This window comes from Somniosus microcephalus, chromosome 1 (genome assembly GCF_052327205.1).
Source record: "Somniosus microcephalus isolate GS21.2 chromosome 1, FLI_Smic_1.0, whole genome shotgun sequence".
Lineage (NCBI taxonomy): Eukaryota > Metazoa > Chordata > Chondrichthyes > Squaliformes > Somniosidae > Somniosus > Somniosus microcephalus.
This window is the reverse complement of record NC_140987.1, coordinates 321,389,130-321,408,665: the sequence shown is the minus strand read 5'-3', so window position 1 is coordinate 321,408,665 and position 19,536 is coordinate 321,389,130. Positions and strand designations below refer to the sequence as shown.

General features: G+C 45.4%; 1 protein-coding gene across 1 annotated transcript in view; it reads left to right on the top strand.

Annotated features, from left to right (window-relative positions):
- Window positions 1-19,536, top strand: part of btk (Bruton agammaglobulinemia tyrosine kinase) — a 407,843-nt gene that overhangs the window by 234,826 nt on the left and 153,481 nt on the right. Inside the window, exons 12-13 of the mRNA XM_085987158.1 lie at window positions 2,751-2,922; window positions 4,099-4,315. Coding sequence (XP_085843284.1) covers window positions 2,751-2,922; window positions 4,099-4,315 — 389 coding nt within the window. The remainder of the gene's footprint in view (window positions 1-2,750; window positions 2,923-4,098; window positions 4,316-19,536) is intronic.

The window sequence follows — 19,536 nt, the reverse complement described above, 5'->3', positions numbered from 1 at the left end:
ACCGAAGCAGTACCTCCCTATTTTTATATCCTATCCCCCTAGCAATGAAAGCCAACATTCCATTGGCCTTCTTAATCACTTGCTGCACCTGCATACTAACCTTTTGAGTTTTGTGCAGCAGGACCCCCAGATCCCTTTGTACTTCAGTACTTTCCAGTTTCTTGCCATTAAGATAATAACTTGCTCTACGATTTTTCCTGCCAAAGTGCATAACCTCACACTTTCCAGTATTGTATTCCATCTGCCAAATCTCTGCCCACTTACTTAGCCTGTCTATGTCCCCTTGCAGGTTTCTTATGTCCTCCTCACTCACTACTTTCCCTCCCATCTTAGTATCATCTGCAAACTTTGATATGTGACACTCGGTCCCCTCCTCCAAATCATTAATATAGATTGTAAAGAGTTGGGGACCCAGCACTGACCCCTGCGGAACACCACTAGTTACTGATTGCCAGTCTGAGAATGAACCATTTATCCCAACTCGCTGCCTTCTGTTAGATAGCCAGTCCTCTATCCATGCCAGAATATTACCCCCAATCCCGTGATTTTTTATCTTAAGCAATAATCTTTTGTGTGGCACCTTGTCAAATGCCTTTTGGAAGTCTTTATCCACCCTATATGTTACTTCCTCAAAGAACTCCAGCAAATTTGTCAAACATGACGTCCCCTTCATAAAACCATGCTGACTTTGTCCTATTAAATTATGATTATCCAAATGTCCTGTTACTGTCTCCTTAATAATGGACTCCAAAATTTTACCTACCACAGATGTTAGGCTAACCAGTCTATAGTTTCCAGCCTTCTGTCTACTGCCCTTTTTAAATAAGGGTGTTACATTAGCAGTTTTCCAGTCTGCCGGGACCTTTGCCGAGTCCAGGGAGTTTTGGAAAATTATTACCAATGCATCCACAATCCCTACCGCCACTTCCCTCAAGACCCTAGGATGTAAGCCATCAGGTCCAGGTGATTTATCCGCCTTGAGTCCCATTATTTTACCGAGTACCACTTCCTTAGTGATTTTGATCGCATTTAGCTCCTCCCCCCCTTTAGCCCCCTGTTCGTTGCACTCTCTCCATGGCAAGAACATCCTCAGATAAGGCGACCAAAACTGCACACAATACTCAAGGTGTGATCTCACCAAGGCCCTGTACAACTGCAGCAAGACATCCTTGCTCCTGTACTCGAATCCTCTCGCTATTAAAGCCAGCATGCCATTTGCCTTCTTAACCGCCTGCTGCACCTGCATGCTTACCTTCAGCGACTGGTGCACAAGGACAGCCAGGTCTCGTTGCACTTCCCCTTTTCCCAATCTATTGCCGTTCAGATAATAATCTGCTTTCCTGTTTTTGCTACCAAAGTGGATAACCTCGCATTTATCCACATTATACTGCATCTGCCCAATCGCCCAACCTGTCCAAATCGTACTGGAGTTTCTCTGCATCCTCCTCACAGCACACACGCCCACCCAGCTTTGTGTCGTCTGCAAACTTGTAGCTATTACATCTAGTTCCCTCGTCTAGATCATTAATATATATTGTGACTAACTGGGGTCCAAGGACTGATCCCTGCGGTACTCCACTAGTCACTGCCTTCCACTCGGAAAAAAACCCGTTTATTCCAACTCTTTGCTTCCTGTCTGCCAACCAGTTTTCTATCCAAGTCAGTACCTTACCCCCAATTCCATGTCCCTTAGCTTTGCATGCTAGTCTCTTATGCGGGACCTTATCGAAAGCCTTCTGAAAGTCCAAATACACCAGGGAGAGCTCCGCTGCTCTTCGAAATAGTTCCATGGGATCTTTTACGTCCCCCTGAGAGGGCAGACGGGGCCTCAGTTTAACATCTCATCCGAAAGACGGCACCTCTGACAGTGCAGCACTCCTTCAGTACTCCGCTGGGTGTGTTGGCCTGGATTATGGTGCTCTGGATACAGACCAGTGCAGTCCCAGGACTGTCAGATCACAGTGGGGTTGGATCACTGTAACATAGAGGCAGCACAGACACGATGAGCCTAATGGCCTCCTCCTTGGCTGTAAAGCTTGGTGGTAGTGTGATTAGATTCCACAGTCTGTGCTGAGTTGGTCTGTCTCAGCCAGTGCAGTGGTTCATGTGCTCCAACTGGGCTCAGTGCGCCTGGACTAGGAAGGGTAGAAATTAGCCATGGTTCCTGCTCCTGATCACTAACTCGTGATCCCTGCTGGAAATGACATTTCTGTGGACATCAGGCGAGGCGAGGAGCAGGCTCGCTTGTGATGCTGCTCATCCATGAATTACCATACAGCAATCCAGTGCTCACACCATGTGGCAAGGCCTTTGGGTTAGGTAAGGCACTCCCAGGAGAAGGGCCGAGGCCTGACAGTGCAGGACACCAGGGGAAGGGCCGAGGCCTGACAGTGCAGGACACCAGGGGAACGGCCGAGGCCTCACAGTGCAGGACACCAGGGGGAGGGCCGAGGCCTCACAGTGCAGGACACCAGGGGAAGGGCCGATGTCTCAGAGTGCAGTGTTATAGAGAGTAGCAGCCGGTGTGTATAGTGTAGGGAATAGCATTCCTGTGTATATTATAGAGAATAGCAGCCCCTAAGGATCGGAGCCCAAATATAAATATCATCATGTTAAAAAATGTAGGAAAGAGTGAAATGCTAGATATATTGAAATGCATCCCTCTGAAATCTGGAATTCTCCTGCATTCCCTCTCCCCCAATGCTGCTTTCTTCTGGTTTCCAGGCTGATGTTTGTTCCTTCATTGTCAGGTGCCTGGGAGATCAATCCCGTGGACCTCACCTTCCTGAGGGAGCTAGGAAACGGTCAGTTTGGTGTTGTGAAACATGGTAAATGGCGAGGACAATACGAGGTGGCCATCAAAATGATCAAAGAAGGCTCGATGTCTGAGGATGACTTCATCGAAGAGGCTGAAACAATGATGTGAGTAAAATAAATCTTGAAAACAATGGAATATGAAACTTTAAGCTGTCGATCAGCCAGCTCAGGGCAAGTACCGTATATCTAGCATTGCTGTACCTGCCCTGGGAGTGTTTGATGGGACAGTGTAGAGAGAGCTTTACTCTGTATATAACCCGTGCTGTACCTGTCCTGGGAGTGTTTGATGGGACAGTGCAGAGGGAGCTTTACTCTGTATATAACCCCTGCTGTTCCTGCCCTGGGAGTGTTTGATGCGACAGTGTAGAGGGAGCTTTAGTCTGTATCTAACCCGTGCTGGACCTGTCCTGGAAGTGTTTGATGGAACAGTGTAGACCATAATATGATAGAATTTTACATTGAGTTTGAAAGTGATTTAGTTAAATCCAAAACTAGGGTCTTAAATCTAAACAATGCAAACTACGTAGGTATGAGTGACGAGTTGGCTAAGGTAGATTGGGACACTACATTAAAAGGTATAACGGTAGACAAGCAACGGCTAGCATTTAAAGAATTAATACATAATTTACAACAAATATACATTCCTTTAAGGCACAAAAATCCCACAGGAAAAGTGGTCCAACATGGTTAACAAGAGAAGCTCAAGATAGTATTAGATCAGAGGAAGAGGCTTATAATGTTACCAAAAAGAGTAGTAAGCCTGAGGATTGGGAGGATTTTAGAATTCAGCAAAGAAGGACCAAGAAATTGATAAAGAAAGGGAAAATAGAATATGAGAGTAAACTAGTGAGAGACATAAAAACAGACTGTAGAAGCTTGTATAGATATGTAAAAAAAAGAAAAGTTTATTTAAAGTAAACGTGGGTCCTTTACAGGCTGAGACAGGAGAAATTATAATGGGGAATAAGGAAATGGCAAAGAAATTCCCAAAATAGTGGAGAACCAAGGGTCTAGCGATAATGAGGAACTGAAAGAAATTAGTATTAGTAAAAAAATAGTGCTAGAAAAATTAATGGGACTGAAAGCCAATAAATTCCCTGGATCTGATGGCCTACAATGTAGGGTTTTGCAAATGTGTGTACATTTGCTGTACCTGCCCTGGGAGTGTTTGATGCTGACACTGGGTACTGTAAAGTAGAAATAAACTCGTGCTGTGTGAAGAAATGCGTGACCTGTCCTGGGTATATGAACTGTCAGTCTGTACCTCTCTCGTTTTATTAGGAAGTTAAAACATGCCAAGTTGGTGCAGTTATACGGCGTCTGCACTAAACAACGGCCAATCTACATCGTCACTGAGTTTATGTCAAACGGTTGCTTGTTGGATTACCTGAAGAAATACGGAAGAAAACTGAGCAGCTTACAACTACTGGAGATGACCAAGGACGTGTGTGAGGCCATGGCCTATCTCGAATCATACAAATTCCTGCACAGGGACCTGGTAAGAAGGACAGAATGATCAGAACCCCGTAACATCGCCCACTCACAGCGAGGGCAGATCACCAGCTCCATAGTCCAGCCTCACGCCATTTATATCTCCAGCCAGCATTCCTTGAGTTACAGGCCTCCCAATCGTCATGGTTACTGTGGCTCTGGCATCTGGTGAGGCCGCAGGAGACCAATTGTTCATTAATAAACATCTGGGAACTACAGACCATCAGGGTCACATAAGAAGTAATAGGAGCAGGAGTAGGCCATACAGCCCCTCGAGCCTGCTCCGCCATTCAATAAGATCATGGCTGATCATTGACCTCAACTCCACTTTCCTAATTGCTGTATCTGCATGTTAACTTTCTGTGATTTGTGTACAAGGACCCCCAAATCCCTCTGCATACCAACGTTCACAGGTCTCTCACCTTTTAAAAAGTATTCTGCTGTTCCATTCTTCCTGCCAAAATGTTTAATTTCACACTTCCCCATATTACACTCCATCTGCCACCTTCATGCCCAATCACTTAACCTTTGCAGTCTCTTTGTGTCCTCCTCACAGCTTACTTTCCCTCCTAGCTTTGTATCGTCAGCAAACTTGGATACATTATACTCAGTCCCCTCATCTAAGTCATTAATATAGATTGTGAATAGCTGAAGCCCCAGCACTGATCCTTGTGGCACTCCACTAGTAACAACCTGCCATCCCCAAAATGACCAATTTATTCCTGCTCTGTATTCTGTCCATTAACCAATCCGCAATCCATGCTTGTATATTACCCCCAATCCCATGGGAGCTGGGCATATTCCTTTGAAGGGAAAAGGTATAACTTCCAAATCTAAGGTGCCCTCGATGACAAAAGAAATAAAAGTTAAAATAAAACAGAAAAGGGGGACTTATGACAAATGCCAGGAGCAAGATTCAGATAATAACCAGGAAAATTATGGGAAGTACAGGAGGGAATAGAAAAAGCTAATACAGGAGGCAAAGAGGTTACGAGAAAAGATGAGCAGGCAACATTAAATTGAACCCTAAAACATTTTATAAACAAATGCAGAGCAAAATTCAGATCCTTAGCGCCTGTTTTTAAGGCGCTGCGAGTGCCCTTAGACCTTTAAAATGGCATCCGCGGCATGTGCGCACACTTGTGGGCGAATCGCACCGGACGCCGTATTGGTGAGAGTGCAGTGAGCATCTGCCGGAAGTATGCAGAGCAGGCAGATCATGACGTCAATCAGCGTGCAACACTAATTTGGAGCCAGCGCTGCCATTTTGGAGCTCAACGCTCCAGCCAATGACCTCTATTAACCTCGCACAGCTGAACACACATTCAGCAGCAGGAAGGACCCCTCCCCCCTACCAGCGCTGTTTAAAGGGATCATCAACTACTTACAGGTTAGTTGCTGGTTGATTTCTTCTGGCTGTTGGTACGTGTTTACAAGCGTTTGGTACTTTCCATAGTTGTTTAAAGTTGTTAAAGTCTACAGGGAGTGGCGTAGCAGGTGCTGAAGGACTTTGTCCTGACTTCAAGGCTTCTGCACAAACCACTTGCTCCCAGACATGAATGCACTAGTAGGAATTCCGCTTGGAATACAGCATGACTTGGAGAATGAGCAGAGGGCACGCAGAGCAGGAGAAACTGCGGGAAGAGGGAGGAGGTGGAGGAGGAGAAGTGCTCTCAGCAGGAGGCCATATATGCTCAGGGAGCAATTCTCCTAGCTGAACCTCAGTGAGGAGCAATGTGTCAGACGTCTGCGCTTCAGTAAGGACATCCTCACTGAAATCTTCCACCTGCTGCAGCCACAACTGCAACCTCAGAGTAGGGCGAGGACCGCAATGCCAGTGGCTGTGAAGGTGACCGTCCATGAACTTTCATGCGTCGGGCTCCTTCCAGGCTGAGCTGGATATTTGCAACATCTCGCATCCTGTTGCGAAAGGGAGGTCACCGAGGCTCTCTATTCAAAGAGAGTTGACTACATATCATTCTCTCTTGCCAGAGATAAGTAAGAAGAGCAAGCACACGGCTTCGCTAGAATTGCAGGATTCCCCATGGTGCAGGGTGCCCTTGACTGCATACACATCACTTTGCAGATGCCGCATGTCAACTCCACCATGTATCATAGAATCATAAAATCATAGAATGGTTACAGCACAAAAGGAGGCCATTCGGCCCGTCGAGCCCATGCCGACTCTCTGCAAGAGTACTTCAGCTAGTCCCACTCCCCCGCCCTTTCCCCGTAGCCCTGTGAATTTTTTCCTTCAGGTATTTATCCAATTCCCTTTTGAAAGCCATGATTAAATCTGCCTCCACCACCCTTTCAGGCAGTGCATTCCAGATCCTAACCACTCGCTGCGTTTTCCTCATGTCGCCTTTGGTTCTTTTGGCAATCACCTTAAACCTGTATCCTCTGGTTCTTGACCCTTCTGCCAATGGGAACAGTTTCTCTCTATCTACTCTGTCTAGACCCCTCGTGATTTTGAACACCTTTATCAAATCTCCTCTCAACCTGCTCTGCTCTAAGGAGAACAACCCCAGCTTCTCCAGCCTATCCACATAACTAAAGTCCCTCATCCCTGGTACCATTCTCATAAATCTCCTCTGCACCCTCTCCAGGGCCTTCACATCCTTCCTAAAGTGCACTGCCCAGAATTGGACACAATACACCAGTTGAGGCCGAACCAGTGTTTTATAAAGGTTCATCATAACTTCCTTGCTTTTGTAATTTATGCCTCTATTTATGATGCCCAGGATCCCGTATGCTTTTTTAACTGCTTTCTCAACCTGCCCTGCCACCTTCAATGATTTGTGCACATATACCCCCAGGTCTCTCTGTTCATTCACTCACTTTAGGATTGTACCCTTTCGTTTATATTGCCTCTCCACATTCTTCCTACCAAAATGTATCACTTCGCACTTTTCTGCATTAAATTTCATCTGCCACGTGTCCGCCCATTCCACCAGCCTGTCTATGTTCCCTTGAAGTCTATCACTATCCTTCTCACTGTTCAGTATACTTCCAAGTTTTATGTCATCTGCAAATTTTGGAATTGTGCCCTGTACACCCAAGTCCAATGTAGAAAGCAAATTGGAAGGACAGAGGAATCAAGGGCTAGATAGTAGTCAACAAGGAGGTTTGCCTGTACTAAATGGTATATACTTCAATGCAAGGAGTATAGCGAACAAGGCAGATGAGCTGAGGGCACAGGTAGATACTTGGGACTATGATATTATAGCTATTACAGAGACGTGGCTGAAAGAGGGGCAGGTCTGGCAGCTCAACATTCCTGCTTACAGGATTTTCAGACGGGATAGAGAGGGAGGTAAAAAGGGAGGGGTGGTCGTGGTATTGATTAAAGAAACTATTACAGCTGTGAGGAGGGATGATATGTTGGAGGAATCATCAAACGAGGCCATATGGGTTGAATTGAAAAACAAAAAAGGGGCGATCACACTGCTGGGAGTGGACTACAGACCCCCAAACAGTGAGAGGGAGATAGAAGAACAAATATGTAGACAAATTTCTGAGAAGTACAAAAACTATAGGACAGTAATAGTAGGGGAATTCAACTACCCCAATATTAACTGGGATAAAATTAGTGTGAAGGGTATAGAGGGTGCGGAATTCCTAAAATGCATCCAGGAGAACTTTTTCAGCCAGTATGTAGCAAGCCCAAAAAGGGAGGGGGCGGTTCTGGACTTAGTTTTAGGGAATGAAGCTGGGCAGGTAGAAGGCGTATCAGTGGGGGAGAATTTTGGTGCTCGTGACCATAATTCTATTAGATTTAAGGTAGTTATGGAAAAGGACAAGGATAGACCAGGAATAAAAATTCTAAATTGGGGAAAAGCAAATGTTGCTGAGCTCAGAGGGGATTTAGCCATAGTGGACTGGAAACAGCTACTTGAAGGTAAATCAGTGTCAGAGCAGTGGGAGGCATTCAAGGAGGAGATCCGGAGGGTTCAGACCAAACATGTGCCCTTAAAGAAAAAAGGTGGGACAACAAATCTAGAGCCCCCTGGATGTCTAGAGACATACAGGGTAGGATAAAGAAAAAAAAGGAGGCGTATGACAGACACCGAGGGCTAAATACTCCAGAATCTTTAGAGGAGTACAGAAAGTGCATGGGTGCAATTAAAAAGGATATTAGGAAAGCAAAGAGAGAGCATGAAAAATTCTTGGCAAGTAAAATTAAGGAAAACCCAAAGATGTTTTATAAATATACTAGCTGAAGTGCCCGGCGGTGCCGAGGGTCTTTTGAGGGCATGTTGTTGTTGGAAGAGAGAGAGAGAGCGACTGGGGGGAAGACAGAGAGCGACTGGGGGGAAGAGAGCGAGCGACTGGGGGGAAGAGAGAGAGCGACTGGGGGGAAGAGAGGGCGGGGAGGGAGAGGGCGGGGAGGGGGGGAGGGAGAGGGCGGGGAGGGGGGAGGGGGAGGGGAGGGGGGAGGGGAGGGGTGGGAGGGGGGGCAGGGGAGGGGGGGAGGGCGGGGGGGGAGGGGGGGAGAGGAGGGGGGGAGAAAGACAGAGGGAAGGAGAGAGAGAGGGCGAGTGGCCCGCGGCCGCAAATGGAGCCAAGCCCCGAGAACAGGCGTGAGCCGGCTTGAGGCTGAGAGACGGCCACGCCCGGTTGCCGGGGTAACCCTTCCCCCCCTTCCAAGCCCCCGTCCTCCCGAGCACCGGCCGCGCCGCCCCGCACTCCACTCCCGAGAGCCCCGCTCTCCGAGCCCCGCCCGCCCCGCAGTCCCAAGAGCCCCGCCCGCCCCACCCCGCACTCCCGAGAGCCCCGCTCTCCGAGCCCCGCCCCCCCAGCCGAGCCGGCTTGAAGTCCGCCGATTGCGTCTGTGAGAGACGGCCGGCGGGCCCGGTTGCCGGGGTAACCCTTCCCGCTCACCAAGCCCCGGCCGAGATCCGCACTCCCGAGAGCCCCGGCCCCCCCGCCCGAGCCGAGCACGGAACAGAGAGAGACGCCGCGTCTCAGCTGCTCCTGCTGCGCGTGCACCCTGACCCTCATGGCTGACGCCGTTGCCCCGGGTAACGTGACACGGGGGGGGGGCGGGGTGAGGAGCTTAGCAGAAGCCGTGGGAGAATTACCTAGGTCGGGCCTGGCTGGGCAAGAAACACCCAGGCTTTCAGGCCTAACAAAAACGGGGAAAGGTAGGAAAAAGAATCTTCAGGTTAGAGAAAATATTTACAAATGAATGAAGTTTTTTTAAAACAATTTAATAAATTCAATTTTATTTTGCTGGAAATGTATATTTGAAAAGAAAGACGCAGAAAGCAGGAAAAAGAATGGAAGCAAGATGGCGGCTCCTCACCTCGGTTCAGAACGATAAGACCTCGAGGTCACTCTGTCGTTAATGAGCGGATAATGAGATGCTAATGAGCGGAATGTTGAAGGTTTTTCGGATACCGCGGGCGCGATTTTTGCCCGGCCGAAACGTAAATACGCTTAAGACCGTTTTGGAAAGGTAAGCTTTCTTTCGACGTAACGCACGCGTAGGTACGCTCTATAACTTTCGAGCGCATACCAGACAGATGCACACGTGATGACAGACAGACAGACAGAAGGACAGACAGAAGGACAGACAGATCGACCAATTTATATATATAGATTAAGAGTAAGAGGATAACTAAAGAAAGGATAGGGCCCATTAGAGATCATGAGGGTAATCTGTGTGTGGAGGCGGGAGACGTCGGTAGGGTTCTTAATGAATACTTTGCGTCTGTTTTCACAAAGGAGAGGGGAGAAGCAGACATTGGAGGAGTGTGAAATAAACATAGTGAGAGAGGAAGTATTAAGGAGTTTAGCAGCTTTAGAGTGGATAAATCCCCAGGCCCGGATGAAATGTATCCCAGGCTGTTAAGCGAAGCAAAAGAGGAAATAGCAGAGGCCCTGACCATCGTTTTTCAACCCTCTCTGGCTTCAGGTGTGGTGCCGGAGGACTGGAGGACTGCTAATGTGGTACCCTTGTTTAAAAAGGGAGAAAAGGATAGGCTGAGTAATTACAGGCCAGTCAGCCTAACCTCGGTGGTGGGAAAATTATTGGAAAGAATTCTGACGGACAGGATAAATCTTCATTTAGAAAGACATGGATTAATCAAGGATAGTCAGCACGGATTTGTTAAGGGAAGGTCGTGTCTGATAAACTTGATTGAATTTTTTGAGGAGGTAACAAGAAGGGTAGATGAGGGTAGTGCATTTGATGTAGTGTATATGGACTTTAGCAAGGCTTTTGATAAGGCTCCACATGGCAGACTGGTCACGAAGTTAAAAGCCCATGGGATCCAGGGCAAAGTGTCAAGTTGGATTCAAAACTGGCTCAGAGACAAGAAGCAGAGGGTAATGGCTGATGGGTGTTTTTGTGACTGGAAGGCTGTTTCCAGTGGGGGTCCACAGGGCTCAGTACTAGGTCCCTTGCTTTTTGGGGTATATATCAACGATCTAGATTTGAATATAGGGGGTATGATTAAGAAGTTTGCAGATGATACTAAAATCGGCTGTGTGGTTGGTACTGAAGAAGGAAGCTGTAGACTGCAGGAAGATATCAATAAATTGGACAGGTGGGCAGAACAGTGGCAAATGGAATTTAATCTGGAGAAGTGTGAGGTAATGCATTTGGGGAGGGCTATCAAGGAAAGGGATACACATTAAATGGTAGGACACTGAGTAGTGTAGAGGAACAAAGAGATCTTGGAGTGCATGTCCACAGATCCCTGAAGGTAGCAGGCCAGGTAGATAAGATGGTTAAGAAGGCATCCGGAATGCTTGCCTTTATTAACTGTGGCATAGAATACAAGAGTAGGGGGGTTATGCTTCAACTGTATAAAACACTAGTTAGGCCTCAGCTAGAGTACTGCATGCAGTTCTGGTCACCACATTACAGAAAAGATGTGATTGCATGAGAGAGGGTACAGAGGAGATTTACAAGGATGTTGCCAGGAGTAGAGAATCTTAGCTATGAGGAAAGACTGGATAGGCTGGGTCTGTTTTCCTTGGAACAGAGGAGGCTGAGGGGAGACCTTATTGAGGTGTATAAAATTATGAGGGGCATAGACAAAGTGGATAGAAAGTACCTATTTCCCTTAGCAGATGGGTCAAAAACTAGGGGGCAAAGATTTAAAGTGATTGGTGGAAGTTTTAGAGGGGATTTGAGGGGAAATTTCTTCACCCAGAGTGTTGTGGGAGTCTAGAACTCACTGCCTGAAAGGGTGGTAGAGGCAGGAACCCTAACCACATTTAAAAAGTACTTGGATGTGCACTTGGGATGTGGTAACCTGCAGGGCAAGGACCAAGAGCTAGGAAGTGGGATTAGGCTGGATAGCTCTTTGTTGGCCGGCGCGGACACAATGGGTCGAAATGGCCTCCTTCCGTGTTGTAACTTTCTAGGATTCTATGATTAATATATATCAAGAAAAACAGTGGTCCTAATACCAACCCCTGGGGAACACCACTGTATACCTTCCTCCACTCCGAAAAACAACCGCTCACCACTACTCAATGTTTCCTGTCACTTAGCCAATTTCATACCCATGCTGCCACTGTCCCTTTTATTCCATGGACTTCAACTTTGCTGGCAAGCCTATTATGTGGCACTTTATGAAACGCCTTTTGGAAGTCCATGTACACCACATCAAGCGCGTTGCCCTCATCAACCCTCTCTGTTGCCTCATCAAAAAACTCGATCAACTTAGTTAAACATGATTTGCCTTTAACAAATCCATGTTGGTTTTCCTTAATTAATCCACACTTGTCCAAGTGACTGTTAACTTTGTCCCTGATTATTGTTTCTAAAAGCTTCCTCACTACCAAGGTTAAACTGACTGGCCTGTGTTCGCTGGGTTTATCCTTACACCATTTTTTGAACAAGGGTGTAACATTTGCAATTCTCCAGTCCTCTGGCACCACCCCCATATCTAAGGAGGATTGGAAGATTATGGCCAGTTCCTCTGCGATTTCCTCCTTAACTTCCCTCAGCATCCTAGGATGCATCCCATCCGGTCCTGGTAGCTTATCAACTTTAAGTACAGACAGCCTTTCTAATACCTCTTTATCAATTTTTATCTCATCCAGTATCTCCACTACGTCCTCTTTCACTATAACTTTGGCAGTATCTTCTTCCTTGGTGAAGACAGCTGCAAACTACTCACTTAGTACTGGAACAGAAAGGGATTCCACTCCCTCAACGTCCAGCTGGTGTGCAACCATAGGCAGCGAATCATGCAGGTCAATGCTGGGTATCCTGGCAGCAGTCATGATGCCTTCATTCTGAGCCAGTCCACTGTGCCAGCTGCATTTGAGCCACCACGGCAAACCAGATGGTGCCTACTGGGTGACAAGGACTAATTGCTGATGACATGGCTGATGACTCCAATGCGCAATCCGTGCACACATGCGCTGCAGGCATACAATGAAAGTCATGCTATCACACAAGATGTGATAGAGCAGACCATTGGTGTGCTGAAACAATGCTTCCACTGCCTGGACCCCTCTGGAGGAGCCCTGCAATGCTCGGCAGAGGGGCAGAAAACACTGGTGGGAGTAGTTTATAGGCTCCCTAACAGTAGCTATACTGTTTGACAGAGTATTAATCAAGAAGTAATAGGAGCTTGTAACAAAGGTAATACAATAATCATGGGGACCTTATTCTTCATATACTGGACAAATCAAATTGGCAAAGGTAGTCTGGAGGGCAAGTTCATGGAATGCATTCGAGACAGTTTTCCAGAACAATACTTTGTGGAACCAACCGGGGATTTTAGATCTTGTATAGTGTAACGAGACAGGGTTAATCAGTAATCTCATAGTAAAGGATACTCTGGGGAAGAGTGATCATAATATGATAGCATTTAACATTGAGTTTGAGAGTAACATACTTAAGTCCGAATCTAGAGTCCTAAAGTTAAATAAAGCCAATTACACAGGTATGAGGGTGAGTTGGCTAAGGTAGATTGGAAAATTCAATTAAAAGTATGACGGTAGATAAGTAGTGGCAAATATTTAAAGAAATATTGCAAAATTCTCAACGAATATACATTCCATTGAGAAACAGAAACTTCACGGGAAAAGTGATCCATCCGTGGCTAACTAAAGAAGTTAATGATAGCATTAGATTAAAAGAAGAGGTTGTGAAGAATAGTAGTAAGCCTGAGGATTAGAAGAGCTTTAGAAACCACCAAAGGATGACCCAAAAATTGATAAAAAGGGAGGAAATAAAATGAGATTAAACTAGCAAGAAATGTAAAACCAGATTGTAAGAGCTTCTACAAGTATGTAAAAAAGGAAGAGAGTAGCAAAAGTAAACGTTGGTCCCTTAGAGGATGAGACAAGAGAAATTATAATGGGAACTAAGGAAATGGCAGAGACTTTAAACAAATATTTTGTATCTGTCTTCACAGTAGAAGACACAAAAAGCATACCAAATATAGTGAGGAACCAGGGCTAATGAGAGCGAGGAACTTAAGGCCTGAAATTGCAGTGGGCAGCTTAGCTACGGAGTACGCTGCTGACCTCCAAAAGGAATTCGCACTTCCCTAATGCGAGGCCCCACATGTAAACTTGCTGTCAGATGCTGCAGAGACTTATGCAACATAATGCATCAGGAGCCCAGGAGCGCAGCATAACGCTCTCAGGTACCTGAGGCATCCAGCATGCTGAGGATGGTAAGGGGCTTGATTCCTTCAGAGTTTAAAGAAACGTCTCTATTTTACTACACTGTCGTCCTGGAGGCTAGCAGTTCATTTGCATATTTATTAATCCTGAACTGGTAATATTAACATTGAATTGAATATTTAGATATATTTGCAAACCTGCATGAAGAATGCAATTGCACTTTTTTTAGGGAAGGGAAAAGACTCAAATTTTCTAGCAAATCAGCAATAAAATTGCGAATTATCGAAACTTACACTCGGGTGTAACATTTTTTCATTGTGATCATTCTAACAAAGTTGTCTTCTACCTTATCTCTCTACATAAAATATTGTTTTGTTTCTTCTAGAGAAAGTAATCAATGATTCAAATTACGTCTTAAAACAAATATATAACATTCCAACAATTTTCTTTTAATCAATACATCAATATTCTTTAATTTAGAGGAAGTAAAGGGAGTAAATTAAGGGTAGGACATGGCAGGGCAGCTCGGCAGTGTGGAATGCTCCTCCTGTGCTATGTGGGAAGTCAGGGACACTTTCGGTGTCCAGGGCGAACACGTGTGCAGGAAGTGTCTCCAGCTGCAGCTACTCAAAATCTGCATTTTGGATCTGGAGCTGAGGTTGGAGTCATAAGAACATAAGACATAAGAAATAGGAGCAGGAGTAGGCCAATCGGCCCCTCGAGTCTGCTCCACCATTCAATAAGATCATGGCTGATCTGATCCTAACCTCAAATCTTCTATCACTCTGCATCCACCCGAACCCATGTGATCTCCCGGGAGAGGCGAAAACCCAGATAAAGACCCAATGGCCAATTTGGGAGAAAAAAATCTGGGAAATTCCTCTCCGACCCATCTAGGCGATCGAAATTCTTCCAGGAGATCACTCTGTCCCTATATTTTCTACAGTACTTACCTTCTGTAAAGGCGATCTCCATCCCAGCCAGGAACAGGAATAAAACAATCTCCTGAAATCTAACACAGAATTAGAACACAGTAGGAGCAGAACCAGGCTACACGGCCCCTGGGCCCACTCCACTACCCACAGGGCCATGACCATTCCGAACCTAGACTCATGTCCAATTTCCTGCCCGCTCCCCGTAACCCTTAATTCCCTTTACTTCTAGGAAACTATCTATTTGTGTTTTAAATTTATTTAATGATGTAGCTTCCACAGCTTTCTGGGGCAGCAAATTCCACAAACCTACCACCCTCTGAGACAAGAAGTTTCTCCTCATCTCAGTTTTCAAAGAGCAGCCCCTTATTTTAAGATTATGCCCCCTAGTTCTAGTTTCACCCATCATTGGGAACATCCTCACCGCCTCCACCCGATCAAGCCCCTTCACAATCTTATATGTTTCAATAAGATCGCCTCTCATTCTTCTGAACTCCAATGAGTAGAGTCCCAATCTACTCAACCTCTCCTCATATGACCACCCCCTCATCCCCGGGATTAACCGAATGAACCTTCTTTGTACTGACTCGAGAGCAAGTATGTCTTTTCTTAAGTATGGACACCATAACTGTATGCAGTATTCCAGGTGCGGTCTCACCAATACCTTGTACAACTGCAGCAATACCTCCCTGTTTTTATATTCCATCCCCCTAGCAATAAAAGCCAACATTCCATTGGCCTTCTTGATCACTTGCTGCACCTGCATACTAACTTTTTGAGTTTCGTGCACCAGGACCCCCAGATCCCTTTGTACTTCAGTACTTTCCAGTTTCTTGCCATTAAGATAATAACTTGCTCTATGATTTTTCCTGCCAAAGTGCATAACCTCACACTTTCCAGTATTGTATTCCATCTGCCAAATCTCTGCCCACTTACTTAGCCTGTCTATGTCCCTTTGCAGGTTTTTTATGTCCTCCTCACTCACTACTTTCCGTCCCATCTTTGTATCATCTGCAAACTTTGATATGTTACACTCGGTCCCCTCCTCCAAATCGTTAATATAGATTGTAAAGAGTTGGGGACCCAGCACTGACCCCTGCGGAACACCACTAGTTACTGGTTGCCAATCTGAGAACGAACCATTTATCCCAACTCTCTGCTTTCTGTTAGAGAGCCAATCCTCCACCCACGCCAGAATATTACCCCCATTCCCGTGATTTTTTATCTTGAGCAATAATCTTTTGTGTGGCACCTTGTCAAATGCCTTTTGGAAGTCTAAATACACTACGTCCACTGGTTCCCCTTTATCCACCCTGTATGTTAATTCCTCAAAAAACTCAAGCAAATTTGTCAAACATGACTTCCCCTTCATGAAACCATGCTGAGTTTGTCCTATTAAATTATGTTTATCCAAATGTCCCATTACTGTCTCCTTAATAATGGACTCTAACATTTTACCAACCACAGATGTTAGGCTAACAGGTCTATAGTTTTCAGCCTTCTGCCTACTACCCTTTTTAAATAAGGGTGTTACATTAGCAGTTTTCCAATCTGCCGGGACCTTTGCTGAGTCCAGTGAGTTTTGGAAAATTATTACCAATGCATCCACAATCCCTACCGCTACTTCCCTCAAGACCCTAGGATGCAAGCCATCAGGTCCAGGGGATTTATCCGCCTTGAGTCCCATTATTTTACCAAGTACCACTTCCTTAGTGATTTTAATCGTATTTAGTTCTTCCCCCGCTAGAGTCCCCTGTTTGTCCAGTGTTGGGATATTCTTAGTGTCCTCTACTGTAAAGACTGATACAAAATAATTGTTCAGTGTTTTTGCCATCTCCATGTTTCCCACCATTAATTTCCCGGTCTCATCCTCTAAGGGACCAACATTTACTTTAGCCACCCTTTTTCTTTTTATATAACTATAGAAACTTTTGCTGTCTGTTTTTATATTTTTTGCTAATTTACTTTCATAATCTATCTTCCCTTTCTTAATCAATCTTTTAGTTATTTTTTGCTGTCTTTTAAAGATTTCCCAATCCTCCATCCTCCCACTAGATTTGGCTACCTTATATGCCCTTGTTTTTAGTCGGATACTATCCTTAATTACTTTACTTAGGCACGGATGGCTATCTTTTCGTTTACACCCTTTTTTCCTCAGTGGAATATTTTTTTTTTGGAAGTTGTAAAATAACTCCTTAAATGTACACCACTGATCATGTACCATCTTACCCTTTAATCTATTTTCCCAGTCCACTCTAATCAATTCCGCTCTCATGCCTTCATAGTCTCCTTTATTCAAGCTCAGCATGCTTGTTTGAGATCCAACCTTCTCACCCTCTAATTGAATATGGAACTCAACCATGTTATGGTCACTCATTCCAAGGGGATCCTTTACTAGGACATTTTTAATTAATCCTGTCTCATTACACAGGACTAAATCTAAGGTTGCTTGCCCCTGGTCGGTTCAGTTACATACTGCTCAAGAAACCCATCCCTAATACACTCAATGAACTCATCCTCAAGGCTGCTCTGCCCAATTTGATTTGTCCAGTTAATATGATAATTAAAATCCCCCATAATTATAGCTGTTCCCTTATTACAAGCCTCAACTATTTCCTGATTAATACTCCGTCCAACAGAGTTGCAACTGTTCGGAGGCTGTAGACTACACCCACTAGTGTTTTTTTCCCCTTATTATTGCTTATCTCCACCCAAACTGTTTCACTATCCTGCTCCTTTGACCCAATATCATTTCTCTGTATTATAGTGATTCCTTCCTTTATTAACATAGCCACCCCACCTCCTCTCCCTTCCTGCCTGTCCTTCCTGATTGTTAAATAACCTGGTATGTTTAATTCCCAGTCATGGTCACCCTGCAGCCATGTTTCTGTAATGGCCACAAGATCATACCCATATGTCGTTATTTGTGCCGTTAACTCATTCATTTTGTTACGAATGCTATGTGCATTCAGATAAAGAACTTTCAAATATGTTTTGTAACACTTAGTTCCTGTTTTTTCCCTTTTTAGTACTTTACTTTTTACTCCATACCTTTTGTCCCTTCCTGACACGTTCTGTTTTTTAATTCCCCCACTGCTACCTAAGTCTATGACCTTCTCTGTTGTCATTTCTATTATTTGCTCTCTAGAAACCTCCCCCCCCACTAATTAGTTTAAAGCCCTCTCTACAGCCCTAGTTATATGATTCGCCAGGACTCTAGTCCCAGCACTGGCCAAGTGGAGTCCGTCCCAACGGAACAGCTCCCTCCTGTCCCAGTACTGGTGCCAGTGTCCCAAGAAGCAAAACCCATTTCTCACACACCAGTCTTTGAGCCACGCATTTAACTCTTTAATTTTATTTATCCTAGCCAAATTCGCTCGTGGCTCAGGTAATAACCCAGTGATTATTACCCTTGAGGTTCTGTTTTTTAATTTGACCCCTAGCTGCTCATACTCCTTCAACAGAACCGTCTTCCTTGTCCTATCTACGACGTTTGTACCAACATGGACCGCGACAACTGGATCCTCCCCCTCCCACTCCAAGTTTCTTTCCAGCCCAGAAGAGATGTCCTTAACCCTGGCACCGGGCAGGCAACACAGCCTTCGGGACTCCCGCTCTTGACTGCAGAGAACCCTATCTATCCCCCTAATGATACTAACCCCTACCACTACAACATTTCTTTTTACTCCCTCCACTTGAATGGCCCCCTGTACCACGGTGCTGTGGCCAGGTTGCTCATCCTCCCTGCAGTCCCCGCTCCCGCCCTCACAGGGAGTAAGAACCTCGATCCTGCTGGACAAGAACAAGGGCTGCGTCTCCTTCAACACTACACCCTGGATCCCTGTACCTTCCTCACTCATAGTCACACCGTCCTGTCCCTGACCACGGACTACATCTGCAGTAATTAACTTCATAGGTGTGACCATCTCCTGAAACATAGAGTCCAGGAACTTCTCCCCCTCCCTGATGTGTCGCAGTGTCTGAAGCTCGGTCTCAAGCTCCATAACATGGAACTTGAGTTCCTCTAGCAGCAAACACTTGTCACAGATGTAATCACCGTGAGCCTCAATGGGGACCACCGGCTCCCACATCTCGCAACAGTAACACATCACCTGCTCCATTCTATATAATTAATTAAATTTCTTATTATTAGTTATGAAGACCCTGCCCGGATATAGATGATAATGTCACACCACTATTCAATAGGACTTACCAACTTAAAGGTATAAAAGAGAAGAGAAGGAAGAAAACCAACCAACCAGCTGATCACCAACCTCCTCCTTGAATACTGTCTGTGGGGCCTGTTTGGTTGACTCGTCTCGCTGCTCCGCCTCCGCAGTGCTGTCTAAGCCTGGGAGTGGGGAACAAATCAGAGCAAAAAACACACCCTCACCTCCCACTTGTCCGAACTCTCCCACTTAGCAAAACTCCAGCACCACTCAATGCACAAAGCACTCCATGCACTGCACTAGCCCCTCCCCTTTTATACCCGAATTCTACTTCCGATTTAAACTGCCCAAGAGTTTAAAAAACCCTTAAAAAATTAAACTTACTTCAAATAATTGACTTCTTAACACACTAAAATTCACAAAATACACTTAAATGATTTTTCTCCCACTTAGCAAAACTCCAGCAGCACTCAATGCACAAAGTCACTGTAGAGCATCCACGAGGCTGAGATCGACGTGGATAG